The sequence below is a fragment of the Cetorhinus maximus genome, chromosome 6 (genome assembly GCF_964194155.1).
Source record: "Cetorhinus maximus chromosome 6, sCetMax3.hap1.1, whole genome shotgun sequence".
Taxonomy (NCBI): Eukaryota; Metazoa; Chordata; class Chondrichthyes; order Lamniformes; family Cetorhinidae; genus Cetorhinus; species Cetorhinus maximus.
In genome coordinates this window covers 147,324,560-147,344,991 of record NC_135884.1, presented here as the reverse complement: position 1 = coordinate 147,344,991, position 20,432 = coordinate 147,324,560, and the positions used below count along the sequence as shown (strand labels likewise).

General features: G+C 45.8%; 1 protein-coding gene across 1 annotated transcript in view; it reads right to left on the bottom strand.

Annotated features, from left to right (window-relative positions):
* Positions 1-215: 215 nt before the first annotated feature.
* The window catches only part of adamts18 (ADAM metallopeptidase with thrombospondin type 1 motif, 18), a 254,120-nt gene continuing 233,903 nt past the window's right edge, over positions 216-20,432 (bottom strand). The window contains exons 20-23 of the mRNA XM_078544789.1: positions 13,130-13,324; positions 11,198-11,422; positions 9,087-9,231; positions 216-4,312 (exon numbers count right to left, since the gene is read on the bottom strand). Coding sequence (XP_078400915.1) covers positions 4,197-4,312; positions 9,087-9,231; positions 11,198-11,422; positions 13,130-13,324 — 681 coding nt within the window. The 3' untranslated portion in view covers positions 216-4,196. The remainder of the gene's footprint in view (positions 4,313-9,086; positions 9,232-11,197; positions 11,423-13,129; positions 13,325-20,432) is intronic.

The following is a 20,432-nucleotide window of genomic DNA, read 5'->3' as shown; positions in this document are numbered from 1 at the left end:
TGAAAGAATAAATAAGTACCTTGTGAAATCCCTGCAGCACTCAGTCTCCCAATTATTCATTTCCCTCAGCATCAGCTTTGAGCATTCCCCTGGTCTGGCAAGGTTTGGTTACACACTGAGTAAAGCCCCCTCTGCTCAAGCAGGTTTATTGTGTCCCATGGCTATCCCTAAGATGATTCTCTTCGTATAAAAATAACCTTGCAGACAAGTTAAACTGTGAACGCATTTTATTACAAAAGAAAATTTACAAAAATTAAATATTACTTACAGTATTGATGCACATAAGCAAACTAAAAACTTTCTTTTCGCAACATATTGCAACCATTACAAAAATTTTGTCTTCCTGCTTTGCTCAAACATGTCCCACTACATGAATTTATTAATAAATTAAAAATGTACAACAGGTAATAATAAACAAATTATTTTGTTTAAAAAGGCAATCTTTTTTGCCTTCTAACCAGACAAGCAGATACAAAACATATAAATTATCATCAGGGAAATGATAGGCGGAACAAAACTGAACTGGTTTTCATCCCGACCCTCATTTTGATCAAGGTGAGTTTTAAAAATAGCCCCGCAAAACATCGATTCCACCCAAATCACAAAGAACCAGGACTTTTGTTTCACTTCAAGCTGCAGCGGTTCAAGAAGGCAGCTCACCACCACCTTCTTAAGGGCAATTAGGGGTGGGCAATAAGCGCTGGCCTAGCCAGCGACGCCCATGAATAAGAAAAAAACTCTAAGGCAGGGCTCGGAGTGCCATATCTGCTGAGGAAATGCACTTGAATCCAGGCTAGGTCTAGGGCAAGGGTCACTGCGCTCTCCTCCTCTCCCACCCCCTTCTCACACACAAGGAAATGTCACCCTCCGCTATTGCAAAGTACATGATAAGGGAACAGGTTAAGCTCTATTAGCAGTCGACCCTCACCCACCACCCGCCCTAAGCTTTTGTCCTTATTCTAAATTTTTTGGCGGGGGGCGGGGTGTAACTGTGATACTGCACTGCAGTCAACCACTGGATCTGTGTTTCACCTAGGTCAAAGTGTAACAGCAACCGCTGTCCTACTAAACACACTGAAAAGGTTGGGGCTGCAGGAAAGACTGAGGGGGCAACCTAATAGGAGCTTTTAACCTTATGGAAGTGTTTGATAGGGCAGAGGTAGAGAGAATGTTTCCACTTTTGAGGGGAGACCCAAACTAGAGGTCACGAGGCGTCACCAATAAATCCGACAGGGAATTCAGGAGAAACTTCTTTACCCCAGGGCGTGGTCAGAATGTGGAACCTGCATGGAGTAGGTGAAGCAAAAAGCACAGGTGCATTTGAAGGGAAGCTAGATAAACACACGAGGGAGAAAGGAATACTGGGCGGTTATGTTCTGATAGATGGAAAGGGTTTGGAGGAGGCTGATGTGGAACATAAACTCCGACATAAGCCAGTTGGGTTAAATGGTCTGTTTCTTGTCAAAAATTCTAATGCAAAGGGTGATAACTAGGAAAAAAGGAAATGGCAACAGAAAATGCTGGAAAAACTCAGCAAGTCTGACAGCACCTGTGGAGAGAAAAACAGAGTTAACGTTTCTAGTCTGTATGACCCTCCTTCAGAGCGTCTCCAGCTCTGAAGAAGGGTCATATGGACTCGAAACGTTAACCCTGTTTCTCTCACCACAGATGCTGTCAGACTTGCTGAGTTTTTCCAGCATTATCTGTTGCCATTTCTTCCACTGACTGATGGGTCAAGGAGATGACAGTTCCCCCCCGCCCCATTGATAATTTTACCTGAAATAAAAACTGACGTGAGTGAAAGCATGACATTCTACACATATGCTGACCTATTCCGCAAGAGGAAAGTCATCCCCTAGTCCTTTAATAACAAGCTTACTGGATGACTCCAATGACAGAAGGTTGCCAGTCTCCGTTCTACAATCTCTAAGACAAGGCTGTGAGAAAACCAGGGAGAGGAGAAATGACGCAGGAACTTCAAAAAAAGATAAGTTCTTTCTATTTCCTCTGAACACTTCTGTTTATATAAAAATAAAGAAGATGGTTAAAAAGGTTGATGACCAATTCCAGTAATAAAGCGTCTTTTTGATTTTCAGTTGGCTGTGATAGGGCAGTGGACCATGAGGTTAAATATTCTGGGTAACCAATGGCAGAAGTGTGCAGTTGCCAAGGCTGAAGACCCTCTCCCTCTGGAGGAGGTGGTAGTGCAGTGGTAATCTCACTGGTTGGTAATCCAGAGGCCCTGGCTAATGCTCTGGGGACATCGGTTCAAATCCTGGCATGGCAGCTGGTGGAATTTGAATTCAGCTGATAAAATCTGGAATTGATAGCAACTTGTAGCAATGGCAACCGTGAATTTATCATTGATTGTCACTAAAAACCCATCTGGTTCACTAACGCCCCTTTAGGGAAGGAAATCTGCCATCCTTACCTGGTTCGGCCTACATGTGACTCCCATGACCCACAGCAATGTGGTTGACTCTTAACTGCCCCTCTGAAATGAACTGGCAATTAGGGGGATGGGCAACAAATGCTGGCTTTGCTTGTGATGCCCACATCGCATGAAAAAAAAACCTCAATGTGATGAAACTTCCGGGGCTACATTAAAGCAGAGTCAGCAATCCTGCAGCACTCATTATGAATGGCCAAGAAAAATCGGGCGTGGTGAAGTCACCTAGATGACATTCTGCTGAATGATTGTGTATGTATGTGTTTTCTCGTCTGCCCCTGTGTAGGGGAAAATTGGCAGGTAGAAAAAGTTGCTCAAAAAAATGTTTCGAGTGGAGGTCCAGCACTCAGGAGTCTTTGCTAAATCCATCTCTGTGGCACTGATGTTTACATGTCACAGCACTAAAAAGCCGAGGTTCCCAGCCAATTTAACAGGAGATGTCTCACAGCAGTCTAACTCATGAGGCAGAGTGGGTAAGAAGTCTGGTATCATGGAACAGCACCTATGTATGTTTCAAGTAAGGTTATACACAACTCTCTAGTCTAGGACATCATTTAAATCTCCATTTATTGTCTGGGTCCAGGATGTTAAGTGCACAATTTTCCCAGCATGGGATCCTGGATTAAACTCTCACTGCCATGCATTCCTCCATCATACGCGGACTGACACCGCAGTGGAGTGAAATAACCCTCTTTCAGCGATCTGACAGGGGCATGATGGGCTGAATGGCCTCTTTCTGTGCTGTCCCATTCTAGAGATGAGCACCAGAATGATATTGTCAAGATGGATTGAAAAATTGGTGGAATTGCATGTGCACACATGGGTTTATTTTATTCCTTCTCTTTTCCCCACACACATTCCCCTCATCTCCTGACAGTCATTTCTTTGAACTACAACTGCATTCTTTTCACTTAAAAAAAAACCACACACACACACACACACTTGCGGTTTAAAGTTGTTCTTACATTAAAAGAAATCGAGATTTGTAGTGCTGCTGATAACAGCTTTACTGGCCAGCTGAAATTCCGGCTGGAAATTAGCACCATGAAGGGTTAATGTCACTGTTGTTATGTTAATGAAAACAGTCATTCTCCTTCCATCAGTAAGTGCATATAAGCTCTCTCCCATAAAGCTTCTCCGGTCCATAGGCATTTGCCTTAGGATTTGTTTTATATACACGTACAACAGCAATCAATGGCAGTCCAGAAAAAAATTCTAAATACTTCCTTTTTAAAATAAAAAATGGTAATACATATTTATACATATATATATATATAATATATATACTTTTTATATTCCCAGGTAATCACCAAATTCTCAGCTCTGAAGGTGACTCTATTTATCCAGCTGGGCATTCAAAATAAAATTGAAAACTCCCGTCAAGTAGAGCTGATTTGGACGGTGGACACGGCAATATTTCAATGTCTGCGTAGCACCAGCTGGTAAACGGCCCATCTCTGAACCATGAGTCCTTCAAGTCATGTGCACCGATCCTGGGAGGGAGCCAGAGACTGGCCCATCAAGTCCTCTGCCCAGCCTAGCACCAAAATCACCCTTTCGAAGGGGTGCTGAGTTAAGAGTCTGTCCATTCACTGGACCTGGTCAATGCTTGTGGTCGATATCTCTTCACTGGGACCAATAAATAACCTTGTTGAGGGGAGCAGGGAGAAGGAGAGTGAGGATGGGGGTGGAGGGGGGGGTGGGGAGGTGCGGTGACGGAAGAAGGTTGAAATCAGCGTGGCGACTGCTATCGGTTGGTTTTGCTGCAGGATTTGCAGCACTGCTTGCCGTAGAACTTGTGGCCGCAGACGCCGTGTTGCGGGACCAGGTGGCACCAGCTGAAGAAGTCGATGCAGTTGAGATCTTTGAAGAAAATAGAGAAGAGAACATATACGCGTAAAGTATAAAACCTGCATCGTAAATTGTGGGACAGTGTTTGGCTTGTCTCCTATCCACTTCAAAAAGGTTCCACCTGTCGGTTGGGAGACTCAGTTTCACACACACACACAGCAACTTGTGCTCCATCCATATGCACACCTGTCACTGATCCCCACAGGTTACTTCATGTGGGAGCATCAGAGCCAAGTCTGATCCCGCTTTCATCCCTAATATCTACTCTTAACAGGGGATCATTATATAGTCAACATAGTGGCTGTTTTGGTTGTATCTTTGAACTGTTCTCTTGAAGGAGTAGAAGGATTCATAGCCTGACAGGTCGCAACATAGATGCCAGTCCCATGTCCGTAACCGTTTTTACACCAGCCTGGAGGATAGTTGGTTCTATGATGGGAGGGTTTTATGAGCTCCTACAAACTATATGCCGGGGGGGCGGGAGCACCCACCTCCCACAGAGGCACATATTCCACAGGATGTTAACCCAGCATGCAGAGTCCAAGCTCCAGTCTTTGCTGGGCCAAACTCAAAGCTGAGAAAGATTACTGCTGGGCCAAAGTCTCACTCCATCCGTTGTTTTGAAATTCGTTAATGTGGCCATCGCTGCCAAGGCCAGCATTTGTTGCCCATCTCTAATTGCCCTCGAGAAGGCAGTGGTGAGCTGCCTTCTTGAACCGCTGCAGCCGGTGTGGTGTAGGTACATCCACAGTGCTGTTAGGGAGGGAGTTCTAGTTTTTGATCAGTGACAGTGAAGGAACGGTGATATAGTTCCCAATCAGTACGGTGTGCGGCTTAGGGAACCTGCAGGTGGCGGTGTTCCATGCACCCGCTGCCCTTGACCTGCTGGTGAAGAGACCCTGGCTGATAGTTCCTATCCTTCGAGCCCGGGGTGGGTACTTTACCCAATTTTACCAGCACCATCAGTCAATTCAGCAAAGTCCCGGAACCAAACTCAGGATCTCTCAGGTCAGTATCACACTGGGAAGTGCACGGAAATAATGAGCAATGAACGGAAGGAGATGAAAATAACAAAAGAAACTTACAGTCTTAGCAACAAACATTTGTAATGGGAATTGTTAAAATTTTTTTACAAATGTACTCTGAATTTGCGGCCAACAAATAAATAAATTGTACTCAGAGGGTCAATTAAGATGTAAACGGGTTTTAAATCTGAAAAAGACATTTAGTTTCCATATTGGGCTTCTGCTCATCTTAGCCAATTTAATATCCAATAGAATTTAAAGATTTGTGAAAACTATTGCATTCTCACTGATGCGAATATTTATGGCTTTATGTTGTCTCCACAATGTAACATATCAATCATCACTATTTTGGCTTTCAATTGGTTAAAAGCACTGGCCACCAGCATTGTTTTCAAATTGGATCCCTCGTTAGCAATCGTAGCAAAAACAATCTCGATTTGAGTCAAGGGAGAGCTGTGCAAAGATTTTCGCTTGGAGAAACTTAACCCACATTGAGCTTTATCTTTCGTTTACAATGGAATTAAGATCTCAAATAGACTTGAGACGCTCAGGCAGATAAAGTCAATTTTTTTCAAAAGAGGACACAAGAATGGAAGAAAGGACGGAGGAAAGAGAGAATTATGTAGTAGGCAAAAGTATTTACATTTTAAGTGCAAGTATAATAGTTTTGTAAGCATTTTGTTTGTAATCTGGAGTTCAGATTCCAGTGATGTTACAGGAGCAAGGGTAAAGGTGAAGGTCCATTCCTGAGACCTGAGCACGTAATGTGGTTTGACATTCCAATGCACAACTAAAGCAGAGCTGCACTGTCAGAGTTGTCATCTTTTGGATGAGGTGTTAAATCAAGGCCCCAACTCCCCTCTCAGATGTACAAGATCCCAAAGCACTTTTTCACAGAAGTAATCATCAGAAAGCTTTAACGTTATCCCACTTATGCCTTTTCAAAAATCACCTGCAGAGCAAAACAGGTCCCAACTCACATCCTTGGAATGAGCACTAACCCTACACCTCCCCAAGTGGACTGGGAGTAGCTACTTGCAGATAAAACTGTGTCAGAGCAGTGGGAGGCATTCAAGGAGGAAATAGCAGGAGTACAGGACAAATATGTTCCCACAAAGACAAAGGGGGGGCACCAAGTCCGGAGAACCCTGGATGTCAAGGGATATAAAGGTTCGGATTAAGAAAAAAAAGAGAAGCTTATGGCAGATACCGAGGGCTCAATATGACCACGTCCCTAGAGGAGTATAAAAAGTGCAGGGAGAAACTCGAAGAGGAAATTAGGAAAGCTAAGAGAGTGCATGAGAAAGCATTGGCGGGTAGAACAAAGGAAACCCCATAGGGGTTTATTAAATATATAAAGAGCAAGAGAATAACAAGGGAAAGTGTAGGGCCAATTAGGGACCATAGAGGTAATGTGTGTGTGGACCCGGAAGATGTGCGTACAGTCCTCAATGAATACTTTACATCAGTCTTCACAATGGAAAAGGATGACGCAGATATAAACATCAGGGTGGAGGACTGTGAAATATTAGAGGAAATTAACATAGAGAGAGAGGAGGCACTAGCGGGTTTAGCAGTCATAAAAGTGGATAAATTCGCAGGCCCGGATGAGGGAGGCAAAGGAAGAGATATCAGGGGCCCTGGCACTAATTTTCAAATCCTCTCCGGCCACAGGTGAGGTGCCAGAGGACTGGAGAACTGCTAACGTTGTCTCATTATTAAAAAAGGAGGAAGGGACAGACCAGGAAATTACAGACTAATTAGTCTAACCTCGATGGTGGGGAAGTTACTAGAAAGAATTCTGTGGGGCAGAATATATCTGCACTTGGAGAGAGATCAGGGATAGTCAGCGTGGATTTGTTAAGGGAAGGCCATATTTGACAAGTTTGACCGAATTTTTTGAGGAGGTAACCAGGAGTGTTGATGAGGGTAATGCATTTGATGTGGTCTACATGGACTTTAGTAAGGCTTTTGATAAGGTCACTCACGGCAGGCTGATCAAGAAAGTAAGAGCCAGGGGATCCAAGGCAAAGTGACATGTTGGATCCAAAATTGGCTGAGAGGCAGGAAGCAGAGGGTGATGAGAGAGGGATGTTTCTGTGACTGGAAGTCTGTTTCCAGTGAGGTTCCGCAGGGCTCAGTGCTGGGGCCCTTGCTGTTTGTGGTGTACATAAATGATTTGGACTTAAATGTAGGGGGTATAATCAATAAGTTCGCGGATGACATGAAAATCGGTAAGGTGGTAAATAGTGAGGAGGATAGCTGTAAACTGCAGGAGGATATCAATGGACTGGTCAGGTGGGCAGAACAGTAGCAAATGGAATTCAACCTGGAAAAGTGTGAGGTAATGCACTTGGGGAGGGCTAACAAGGCAAGGGATTACACTATGAATGGTAGGACCCTGGAAAGTACTGAAGATCAGAGGGACCATCAGAGGGTCCACAGATCCCTAAGGGTAGCAGGGCAGGTAGATAAGGTGGTTAGGAAGGCATATGGGATACTTGCCTTTATTAGCCAAGACACAGGATAAAAGAGCAGGGAGGTTATGCTGGAACCGTATAAAATGCTGGTTATGCCACAACTGAGTACTGTGTACAGCTTTGGTCACCCATTATAGGGAAGATGTGATTGCACTGGAGAGGGTGCAGAGGAGATTTACCAGGATGCTGCCTGGGCTGGAGGGTCTGAGCTATGAGGAAAGATTGGATGGGCTGGGGTTGTTTTCCTTGGAGCAGCGAAGGTTGAGAGGGGACCTGAAAGAGGTATATAAGATTATGAGGGGCATACATAGGGTGGATAGGAAGACACTTTTTCCATTAGTAGAGGGGTCAATAACCAGGCGGCATAGATTTAAGATAAGAGGTAGAAGGCTAAGAGAGAAGTTGAGAAATTTTTTCACCCAGAGGGTGGTGGGAGTCTGGAACTCACTGCCTGAAAGGATAGTTGAGCCAGAAACTCTCATAACATTTAAGAGGTATTTAGGTATTCACTTGCGTTGCCGTAGCCTCCAGGGCTATGAGCCAAGCGCTGGAAAATGGATTTAGTGCAGTCAGATCTTTGTTGACCGGTGTGGACACGATGGGCCGAATGGTCTCCTTCTGTGCCGTAAACGTCTATAAGTCTATGAGTCTTGAACATCTCTCCAGGCATCGAATCACCTCTCTATCCGTGTGGCTACATTTCCTTCAGTAACAGCAGCCTTCACATTCTCAAAAAAAAAACCACAGATGCCGGGGTACAAGTCAACAACTGCAGCCTCGAAAAATCCCCCCAAAGATTGACTTAACCAGCGAGTATAAAAGGGACCCGCCGGCAGGGGAGTGGGTGGTCGCCATTTTGAAACGTCATCAGCATCTGAGGCAAAGAGTGGGCGTGTCTTAAACTCCCGCACATCTTCGCAACGCAGCCCGTATCGTCTGCTTGATCCCTTGCATCCTACTGGTGAATAAAATGTGCTTTTGGGGCGGGGGGGGGTGACAAATTGAGTCTGTCTATTAATGTGAGAAAAACCTGTCATGGCTGAAAAGGGCGGGGTGGTCAACACATGTGCTGAACAGGGCTTAGAAAATGGGGTCATCTTATATGCCAGGTCGAATTGTACGCTGTGATTGATGTTCTTACCGCAAGTTGTATGATGGGGTGTCTGAACAGTGCAAAGGCATAGGGGAGAGGAAAGTGTGAAACAGAGCCAATAAGGTCAAAGCTTTTGACAAAGGAAAAGGACATGAGTCTCAGACGGCCTGGTAACTACAGGTCCTTACCTTTTCTGGGTGATGGGCAGAAGTTGGTGTTACATGCTCTCGACACTGCTGGTTTCTGATGTGCTGGACATCCGACTGCAGGCCGGCCTTGCCTCAGGCAATGCACCGTACGCATCTGGACTCCTCCCCCGCAGGTTACTGTGCACTAGAGGAGAAGGGGGGAGCATGTTTATTTAAAATGGAAGGAGGACCACATTGGAAGTCATGCAGCAGAAAGAAAGATGTGCATTTATACAGCACCTTTCACAGCCACAGGATGCCCCAAAGCACTTTACAGTCAACGAGGTAGGTACTTTTAAAGCACTGGACCAAATCTTCCAGCCTCCGGGTCATCAGAGGCTGGATGTACGACTGAAGATGTGCATCGGGACCCTGCGGATATCCTGACACAAGGACCTACCTGGGATTTGCCCAGGAAGTTTCAATTTCCAATGTACAATTCCCCTACTCCCCGGGACCCTCCGCAAACGTCTCCTACTCTTAGCTTGAGTTATAGACTTCGGATAGTTCTGTTGCACTTACCTGGCTAATTATCCAGGAAATTTTAACAGATTAAAGTGTAACACGTGGGTAACTACACAACTGGCTTCCCAATCGATCCCCGGACCCCGGACCCCGGACCCCCGACCCAACCCGACAACCCTCCCGACCTGATAAATTCCTGGATCTGACTACCCCTTTTGACCACCCGACCCAACCTGACCACCTGCCCCCTCGGCCTGACTACCCCTCCCGACCACCCGTCTACCCTCTGACCATCCGACTACCCTCCCAATCCGACCTGACTACTTAATCCCTCGGCCTGACAACGCCTCCAAATCAACCGACTACCGCCTCCGACCACCCATCTACACCCTCCTGACCCGGCCATGTCCCCTGACATGACTATACTTCCTGACCACCTGGCTATACGCTCCAAGCACCCGACTGACCCACCGACTCGAGTACCCACGCACCCCCCTACCGACTTACCCACCTCACCCACTTATCCAACTCACCCACCTACACCCGCTACCTACTTACCTGCCTCACCCATCTACGCATTCACTCATTCACCCAGTCACCTATTCACTCATCCATTCACGAGCACTCAAAGACTGGACATTTAAACTTACCATATGGCAGCTAATACCATCAAAAAGGGGCTGTCTTCCCCCGACCTAACTCTGCTCCGACACAGCAACCGGGTGGACGCTGCGCATTTCTTTGGCAGGCAGTGCTGGGACACCCCGGTAAAAATGTGCAGCGGCATCAAGCTGGGGGAGTTTACAAGTGAAGCGGCAATCCGACCATCATTGCCGCTGCTTGGAAGAACCGGGCCGTGGTCGCTGTTGTGACGTAAGAAATGCGGCAGCCAATTTGCGCACAGCAGGATCCCACAGACAGCAGTGGGATAATGACCACGTAATCTATTTCCCCGATGTTTGTTGAGGGGTGAATCTTGGTGTTCCGGTGGGATCAGGGGAAGGTGTCAGCCAGCTCAGCGGAGGTACTTCATTTCAACACAACAAGCCCAACACAATCATAAACCACTGATGCTACATTTTGTTGAGGGTCACAATCCAACTAATCTGTCACTCCCAGAAATATTGCAACACAGAAAGACACCTGCATGCCAATGATTGTAGCGGGTCCCTAATTTTGATTCTATCAATTACCAATTTTAAGCCAAGTGCTCTCCCTGATATTGGAATAAGAAACAAAGGCAAAGCAAAGCAAATCATTTGATTTGAATCAGGGACACTTCATTTACTGTGTGAAAGGTGGGGCAAGTCTTCCTTCTGACATATCCATCTTTTCTTGAAGGACAATAATGGACAGCATTCCACATGTTGACCAACAGTGGGTAAAGTTGCCCTCTTTCATCAGGTCTAAAACTAGCAGGGGGCAGAATAGGAGGAGAACTAGGCCAGAGCCTGAGTTTTGGTGTGGGCTTTGTTAGTTATGAAAATGAACAACCTTCAGAATTTGACACCTCCACGTCAGAAGGCAATGAAGCAATGACCGTAAACTTTATAAGCAAGACTTAAAAATAGATTCTGAAGCTCCCCGTTCATGAAAAGAACCTGGTATTATACGCCACATCCACAGTTCAGCTTTAGCCTACCTACCTGTTGCCATGGTGAAGCATACCACGCTGATGCAGCGTGTTTGAGGATTTGATCCATGGAGAGTTTGGGGCATTCTCCCATGTTACATACACGTTCGAGCTCAACATTTGCTTTGGGCAAGTGACGACATCTCCTCTGAGGAAACTCGATGTATTTTCCTGACAGACTTTTCTCGCTGCACTTCAGCTCCCTTTTTTGCCGGCCAAGGCCACAGGTAACGGAGCACTAATCAAAGCAAAAAAATACACCTTAAAACGCCAATGCCTTGTGTTACAGAAATAATTACAAAGAGGTTTTATGAAGATTACAAAGCTGCATAGGGCTAAGAATCGGTGTGCTCTTGTCTCCGAGTGTGGGGCTCTACATTTCTCATCTGCCCAGGCCTGGTCCTGTTGAGGCAAGAACACACAAACTTTGTGCTGTCTTCTCATTTCCATGATTGTACCCAAGCCCTGTGTGTGGGAGGGGGATCGTGCTCTGCATCATGGACAGGCTGCGACAGAGCCCACTGCATACAGTGTCATCAGGAATATTGAAAGTATTCTGGCCTATGCCCTAACTCAAGCTCATCCTGCTTTCTGACGTGAAGTGCAAACTACTGATGGTGCGATCACAGGCCTCTTGCTTTCCACCCATCCCAACCATCTCTTTCTGACTTTCTTCTTTTAGACACCATAGAACGGCCGCCCGCCCAACCACAGCAGCTTCAGGAGGGAGGGCGACAGCAACGTCACAGCACTGATGGGGAAGTGCCCTCATTCGATCTGACACTTGCAGCCACCTGGCTCATACTATGAGTCACCAGGCATGAGTAGGCTGCAGCCAGGTCAAGGAGAAAGGATAACTCATGTGCCAGCTCGCTGCTGGGCTAACCCAATCAACATATCCTTCTAGTCCTCTTCCCATTATGCACTTATCTAATGTTACACTGCTGCTCACCTCAACCAGAGGAGAAATTTAGTCATGGGAACGGTGAGATTGTACCACAAGATTTGGTTGGTTCTGAACAGCATGGACTCATTTAAGGGGAACGTATGAATTCGGAGCAGGAGTAGGTCATTCGGCCCCTCAAGTCTGCTCCGTGGATCAGATTGTGGCTACAACTCCATATTCCTGCCTGCCGCTGCTAACCTTTGACTCCCTTGTCAGTCAAAAATCGAACAAACTCAGTCTTCAAAATATTCATTGATCCAGCCTCCACTGCTCTCTAGGGAAGAGAATTCCACAGAGTAACAACCCCACCAGAGAAAAATATTCTCCTCATCTCTGCCTTAAATGGGAGCCCCTTATTCTTAAACTCTGTCCCCTAGTTCTAGTCTCTCCCACAAGGGAAAACATCCTTTTAGCATCCACCTGTCAAGTCTCCTCAGGTTCTTATATGTTTCAATAAGATCACCTCTCATTCTTCTAAACTCCAATGGGTACAGGCCCAACCTGCCCAAACTTTCTTTATAAAATAACTCCCCCACTGCATCCCAGGTATCAGTAGAGCGAACCTTCTCTGGACTGCTTCTAACGCAGTTAAATCCTTTCTTAACTAAGGAGACCAAAGCTGTACACAGTACTCCAGATGTGATCTCACCAAAGCCCTGTTGCAAAACATTCCTATTTTGCTAAATAAGTACATGAGGGAGAAAATATTAGAAAGATATGTTAATATGGTGAGATTAAGTGGATTATAGTTGGGGGAGGCTCCTTTGGATCATAAACACCGGCATTAACAAGTTGGGGTGAATGGCCTGTTGTTGGGTGTAAATTCTATGTAATGCCATGAAATCTCAATATCACTTTATAACTGGGCACTCAGCCCCCAATTTACCTCCCTCCAGCAACATCCCTTGCTTAATTCAGCAGATCATGAACCCATACCCCGAGAGTCCATGTCTCACACAATCGCCCAGCATCTCATTACCTCTAATTTATTTTAAGTACCTCAGTCCAGGTTGACGTGATCCACCGCAGTCTGTCGTTCTTTGGGCACCGCCGGATCACACACATCTCCTGATTCTTCGGCTTCAGTTCCTGGTTGCACAGGCTCTCAGGTATGGCATGAGGCTTTGATGAAGGGTTTGTGCTTCTGCAGTAGACAACACGTTTCCTCATTCCCCTGCCACATGTTTTGGAACACTGGAAACAGAGGACGGCTGACATTAATGTGGCTTCGGGTGAAGTGGGAGGTGGGGGGGTTTGTGTTTAGTGCCAGGGAAGGGGGGAGAACAAGATTTACATGTAGATAATAGTTCATTATATTTCTCAGAAGACCCTCAAAAATAGATACATTCTGGTGTTAGTCATGGTTTTTTTAATTCATTCATGCTTCGCTGGCTGGGCCAGAATTTATTGCCCATCCCTAATTGCCCTTGAGAAGGTGGTGCTGAGCTGCCTTCTTGAACCGCTGCAGTCCATGTGGTGTAGGTACACCGACAGTGCTGTTAGGAAGGGCGTTCCAGGATTTTGACCCAGCGACAGTGAAGGAACGGCGATATATTTCCGAGTCAGGATGGTGAGTGACTTGGAGGGGAACTTCCAGATGGTGGTGTTCCCATCTATCTGCTGCCCTTGTCCTTCTAGATGGTAGTGGTGATGTGTTTGGAAGGTGCTATCGAAGGAGCCTTGGTGAATTACTGCAGTGCGTCTTGTAGATGGTACACACTGCTGCTACTGTGCGTCGGTGGTGGAGGAAGTGAATGTTTGTGGATGTGGTGTCAATCAAGCAGGCTGCTTTGTCCTGGACAGTGTCTAGCTTCTTGAGTGTTGTAGGAGCTGCACTCATCCAGGCAAGTGGGGAGTATTCCATCACATTCCTGACTTGTGCCTTGTAGATGGTGGACAGGCTTTGGGGAGTCAGGAGGCGGGTTAGTCATTTCGCGATTTCTAGCCTCTGACCTGCTCTTGCAGCCATAGTATTTACATTGCTAGTCCAGTTCAGTTTCTGGTCAATGGTAACCCCAGGATGTTGATAGTGGGGGATTCAGTGATGGTAATGCCATTGAACATCAAGGAGTGATGGTTAGATTCTCTCTTGTTGGAGATGGTCATTGCCTGACACTTGTCTGGCATAAATGTCACTTGCCACTTGTTAGCCTAAGCCTGGATATTGTCCAGGTCTGGTTGCATCTGGACATGGACTGTTCAGTATCTGAGGAGTCGCGAATGGTGCTCAACATTGAGCAATCATCAGCGAATGTCCCCATTTCTGACCTTATGATGGAAGGAAGGTCATTGATGAAGCAGCTGAAGATGGTTGGACCGAGGACACTACCCTGAGGAACTCCTGCGGTAATGTCCTGGAGCTGAGATGACTGACCTCCAACAACCACAACCATCTTCCTTTGTGCTAGGTATGACTCCAACCACCAAAGAGTTTTCCCCCTGATTCCCATTGACTCTAGTTTTGCTCGGGCTCCTTGATGCCACACACAGTCAAATGTGGCCTTGATGTCAAGGGCAGTCACTCTCACCTCACCTTGGGAGTTCAGCTCGTTTGTCCATGTTTGAACCAAGGCTGTAATGAGGTCAGGAGGTGAATAGCCCTGGTGGAACCCAAACTGGGCATCAGTGAGCAGGTTATTGCTGAGCAAGCGCCGCTTGATAGCACTATTGATGACCCCTTCTATTACTTTACTGATGATGGAGAGTAGACTGATGGGGCAGTAATTGTCCGGGTGCATTTGTCCTGCTTCTTGTGTACAGGACAAATCCAAACCGGTTCAGTGATTAGTATTTGCCCCTCAGAGTCAGGAGATCCTGGGTCCATGTCCCACCTTAAAACTAGGAGTTACATCATCCATGATGACCCTTCAATGTGGCACTGAGAGAATGCAGCACTATTGGATGAGACTTTAAACTGAGGCCCCACCTGCCCTCTTAGGTGGATGTAAATAGATCCCATGGCATTATTTTGACGAGCAGAAGATCTCTCTCCAGCGACTTGGTCAATATGTATCCCTTAACCAACATCACCAGATCAGATTATCTAAACGGATTATCTTTCCTACTTTACCAAGTGACCACACTTTAAAAGCACTTCTTTGTCTGTAAAGCCCTTTAGGATGTCCTAAGGTAATGAATTGTAAGTCTTTCTTTTGAAGTGCCAGGGCAAAACTCTTGAGAAAGATACCAGGCGAATTCCTCGCTCTTTTTCGAATAGCACCTGAACACCTTTAACATCCCCTTGAATCATTGAAATGAACAGAAGGTTTACTGTTACAGTCAAAGAGACAGTAAAAGATCACTGACAACTCAACACTCGGTTCAGTTTAGCCTGGATTATATCCTGGAGAATACAGTTTGAACGCAGCCTTCTTTTTAAAGGACTGAAGGTTTTACCACCTGAGCTAAGCTGCTAACCAACCCTCTAAGCATTAACAGGCAGAGAAAACGCTTAGCAGCTGAGATTCAATTAATGGATTATGCTGTCTAATTCTCAATTATTAATAATGTCAAAGATTATTATTAATAAGAATATTAATTAAAACAGAATGATGCAAAATCTGCTGAGTTTTCCTCCAAAAGAGACCATTTCATTAACTTCCTCCTTTTACACATGCTCTGTTTTTGTTGGAGATAGAGCAGGGCAATGGCAAACAGAATGATTCTGGTGGTAACCCAACAGGAGAATCTACAGATAAAGCTGCACAAAACTGAGATTGATGAATTTACATTAGACTAAGAGTATTAAGGGATAGGAAGCCAAAATGAGTAATTGGAGTTAAGACAGAAGATCAGCCATGACTGGAACTGAATGGCAAAACAGGCTCGAGGGGCTGAATGGCCTTCTCCAATGTTCCTCCCGACATGCATTGCTTCTATTTGTCAGCAATGTCCTGCTTGTGGATGCTGTGATTGACTAAGGACCTCATGACAGATGCACACTTGGTGCTCCAAGCTGCAACCCTCTTCCACGCTTACAGCACTGTCTAGCTCACCGCTCACTTGACGTTTATGCATTTTGGATCTTTCTGGGCTATGGCCACAGGCATCAACAACACAAGAAGCAGCGTTCACAGATGGACAAAGCTGTCGACTAAGGTCTTCTTTGGCCAAGCAAGTAAGTCCACATCCTTCCTAGTCGGCAACTGACAGAAAGATTGAGAAAGCCGTACAGTTTTTCAGAATGCCAGGATTCCCCAAAGCCCGGAGCCTTTTAAATTGCATCCGCACAGCCCTTACACGTTCCATCCGACAATGTCACCTGTGACAGGAAGAGGAAAGGATTATCCTGTATGCCGGCCAGTCCATTTGCAACATTTTGTATGTCACAATGGACTAGATGAGGCAAAGTTAGATAAGAACGTGAGGGAGGAAGGAACAGGAGGATATGTTCGAAAGCAAAACACTGCAGACGCTGGAAATCTGAAGCAGAAGGTCACGACCTGAAACGTTAACTCCATTTCTCTCTCCAGCCACTGCCAGGCCTGCTCATTATTTCCAGCATTTTTTTTGTTTTTATTACAGAAGGAACTGTTACTAGGTTAAGACATAAATAGATCGGGAGGACGCTTGTGTGGAGTATACAGACCATAAATTTGATTTAAGATTGGCTTCATCTTGAGGTACTTCCACGCCCCCCCCCCCCCCCCCCCCCCACCCCCCCCCACCCCAACCGTACTTCACCCACAAGCTCAAGCCTCAAGAGTATCTCCTGGGCAATCGGGGTTACATCTGCAGCGACAGGTCAATGATACTCCTGGTATACAAAGGCCCAAACCCAGTGTAAGTCTAACAAGGTACATGCATCCACCAGAGTGATCACCAAGCAGATCCCGCTGAGCCCTGTAGGATGGCCATGCTGCAGTGCAGGGCCAAAGAAGCTCTTGGTCTCGAAGTGCTATGCAGGCAAATTCCACTTCCCAGCTCTTGGTCTGTAGCATGTAGGGAGTTTCCAGGTAGTGCAAAATCACGTTCCTACAATTTGGGATTCAGGCAGGGAAGTAAATATTGGTGTCCTTTTGTCTCTTTTGTTGGAAGAATGGCAAGTAAATCTTTGCCCATCGATATCATCTGGAGTCTTTTATAGGCTATGTCAACAATGGCACTGGGCGCAGTTTTCCTTGGCGTGTTAAAGGACGAGAAAGACTTGCATTTTTAGCCCTTTCCTCAACCACCAGACGTCTCAAAGTGCTTTGCAGCCAATGAAGTGCTTTTTGAAGTGTAGTCACAGTTGTAAGGTAGGAAACGTGGCAGCCAATTTGCGCACAGCAACTTCCCAGAAATGTCGCATCTGTCCCCATATATTGGGCAGGCTGAGGTTCCATCGCAAACATAGCTCTGCAGAAACTGGCAGGACTGGTCACAGCCTCTGTTCATCCACTGCATTCCCACTAGACTTACAACAGAAGTGCACCGGAAGGAAAGTGTCTTTTGGCTATATATTTCAGGCTGAACTACGTTGTTTAAAGTATAAATGAATATACACAAAAGGAAGATAAATCAAGACATAAAATTAGAAGTGCTCAGTTTTTATCAGTACATTAACTGTTTTTTGAGATTGATAGAGGAAACATTTAGGAATATTTAAAATCCCTTTCTTTTCCTCCACAGTGTCTGTTGGGGCACCAGCGTCCCAGCTCACTGCTGAGCACTGGAGACAAATGAGTAAGTGATGGAAACTTAAAAACCAGCCACCTCTCGTGCCATCATGTAGTTTATGGCCTCCAAGAGGCCACAACAAAAAAAAATGCAGTCAGTCAAGCCACTGTCACAGACCCAAAGAGGCACCTTGACCATCGCAGTCTGACTGAACACCTGTTTGCATCTCATCCAGGTCTTTCACACCCAGTTAATGCCTTCGCAAGGCATTGGTGACGTTTTGGGAAGAACATTCAGAACCTGCCTGATACGTGGCTCAAAGCCCCTTGGCCAGGCCTCTCTGTGGTGGAAACTGCACATCCAGGATCCGCTAATAAATACCCATCGTTTCGATCACCCCAGGTGGAAAAGAAGCAATAAAACATCTGCCCTTGGGTGTCTGGTGTTTGCTTTGTCTGACGGAGCTTGAGTCAAGACAAAGGAAATCTCAGCAGTTGGTTTTCATTGTTAATATTCCAGGGCGTGGCCTGGGCTGTATTAGAAGGCAGTAGCTTCAACTTAATGAATTCAAAACATTACTGATGCCAGCTCCCATCATGTAACTGACGTAAACTGCATCCCAACCTCACCAGATCATGGCTTACTGTTAAAAAAGGAGCTTCCATAGGTATTTCCTAGGAACTGAAATTTGTCTTAACGGGATAGGTTTTGACGTTGTGTATGATGGGTGAGCCGGCAGGCTATTTTACAGCTCTCCCGAGTTTTTACTTCCATTCAGGAGCTGCAGTCCGTCCCATTTTCTTTTCCATGGATCGAAAACCATCTGCAAACCCAGCCTGGTCGCTCCAAAACGAGTCCTGGGTTTCAGCCGTGGTTTCATCATGAAGTGGGTGAGCGCATCATCCTTGCTCCTCTAGGGCGTAAGCTTCGAAATTCTTTGGATGAGAATCTGATAATAATCCTCTGAGACCCCCTGAGCTGCTCTTACCCTGACCTTCTCCATGTCACCAAGTTCCTCCGCTCCACCATCGGTGGTCATGCCTTCAGCCATCTTGGTGCCCAAGCCCTGGACTTTTGGTCACCTGTACTCTTAGCTCTTTATGCGTCACCTGGCATCAAATTTTGTCTGATTACACCCCTGTGAAGTGCCTTGGGACAGTTTACCGCATCAAAGGCGCTATATAAATGTAAGTTATTATTGTACATTATCGCTGGGATCCTATATTAAATCTGTTTGGATAGTCCCAGAGTTTGCTAAGCATACGCCAACAGAAGGTGGGATTCGCCACTGCCTTCAAAGGGCAACTAAGCAAGTAATAAAGGCAGCTGTGTCCACATCTGTCAGCTGTGGCTTACTCTTGCCTTTAAGTCACAAGATCCTAGGTTCAAGTCCCAGGATTAAACACAAAAATCAAGGCAGATGCTCCAGTGCAGTATTGAGAGAGTGCTGCACTACCAGAGGTTGTATTCCAGATGAGACATTAAAGTGAGGCCCTATCTGCTCTCTCAGGTGGATATAAAACATCCCATGGCACTATTCTGAAGATGATCAGGGGAGTTATCCCTGGTGCCCTGGGCAAAAATAATCCCTCAAATCGACATCACTGGAACAGATTATCTGGTCATTATCACGTTGCTGTTTGTGAGAGGTCACTGTGCACAATTTGGCTGCCAAGTTTCCTACATTACAACTGTGACTACACTTCAAAAAGCACTTCATTAGCTGCAAAGCACTTTGAGATGCCTGGTGGTCAAGGAAAGGGCTATAAATGCAAGCCTTTCTTGCCCTTTAACACACAAAGGAAAACTGCGCCCAATGCCATTGTTGACAAGCCTATAAAAGACTCCAGATGATATCGATGCGCAAACATTTACTTGCCATTCTTCCAACAAAAGAGACAAAAGAACACCAATATTTACTTCCCTTCCTGAATCCCAAATTGTAGGAATGTGACTTTGCACTAACTGGAAACTCCCTATAGGGCTACGTACCAAAAACTGAAAAGTGGAATTTGCCTGCATAGCATTTTTACATTGGGAGGCTTGATGGGCTGAATGGCCTCGTCCTGTGCCACAAATTTTGATGATTTCAATGGTGGGAAGACTGTCCTTCTGACTAGCTGAACTCCAGCGCCACAGAGCAGGTTTCGATTAAATATTATTCCACTTGAATATTTCAAAAGCTTTTGAGGCATATGATCCAATAGTAATTCAGTGGAGATTAGAAGGAGCTTGCCACACAATGTGTAATTCAGCCTGCTGACATCAAACTTGCTGGCAACACTTTTAGGAATTCCCCAAACAAGTTATCAAAGTTACACTTTATTGGCAGTCCCTGGCACTGAAGAGGATGCAGAGTGCGGACTTGTACTCTGAATCATGCATAGATCAGCTCCTGGTCTACTTAGGGGCCTCGGCATGGATGGGTGGGGGTGGGTGGGATGGAGGTGGGCAGAGGTGTAACTATCAGCATAAAGTTTTTTTTTGTTCCGCTATGGGATGTGGGCTTCGCTGGCTGGGTCAGCATTTATTGCCCATCCCTAGTTACCCTTCAGAAGGTGGTGGTGAGCTGCTTTCTTGAACCGCTGTAGTCCATGGGGTGTAGGCATACCCACAGTGCTGTTAGGGAGGGAGTTCCAGGATTTTGACCCAGTGACAATGAAGGAATGGCGATATATTTCCAAGTCAGGATGGTGAGTGGTTT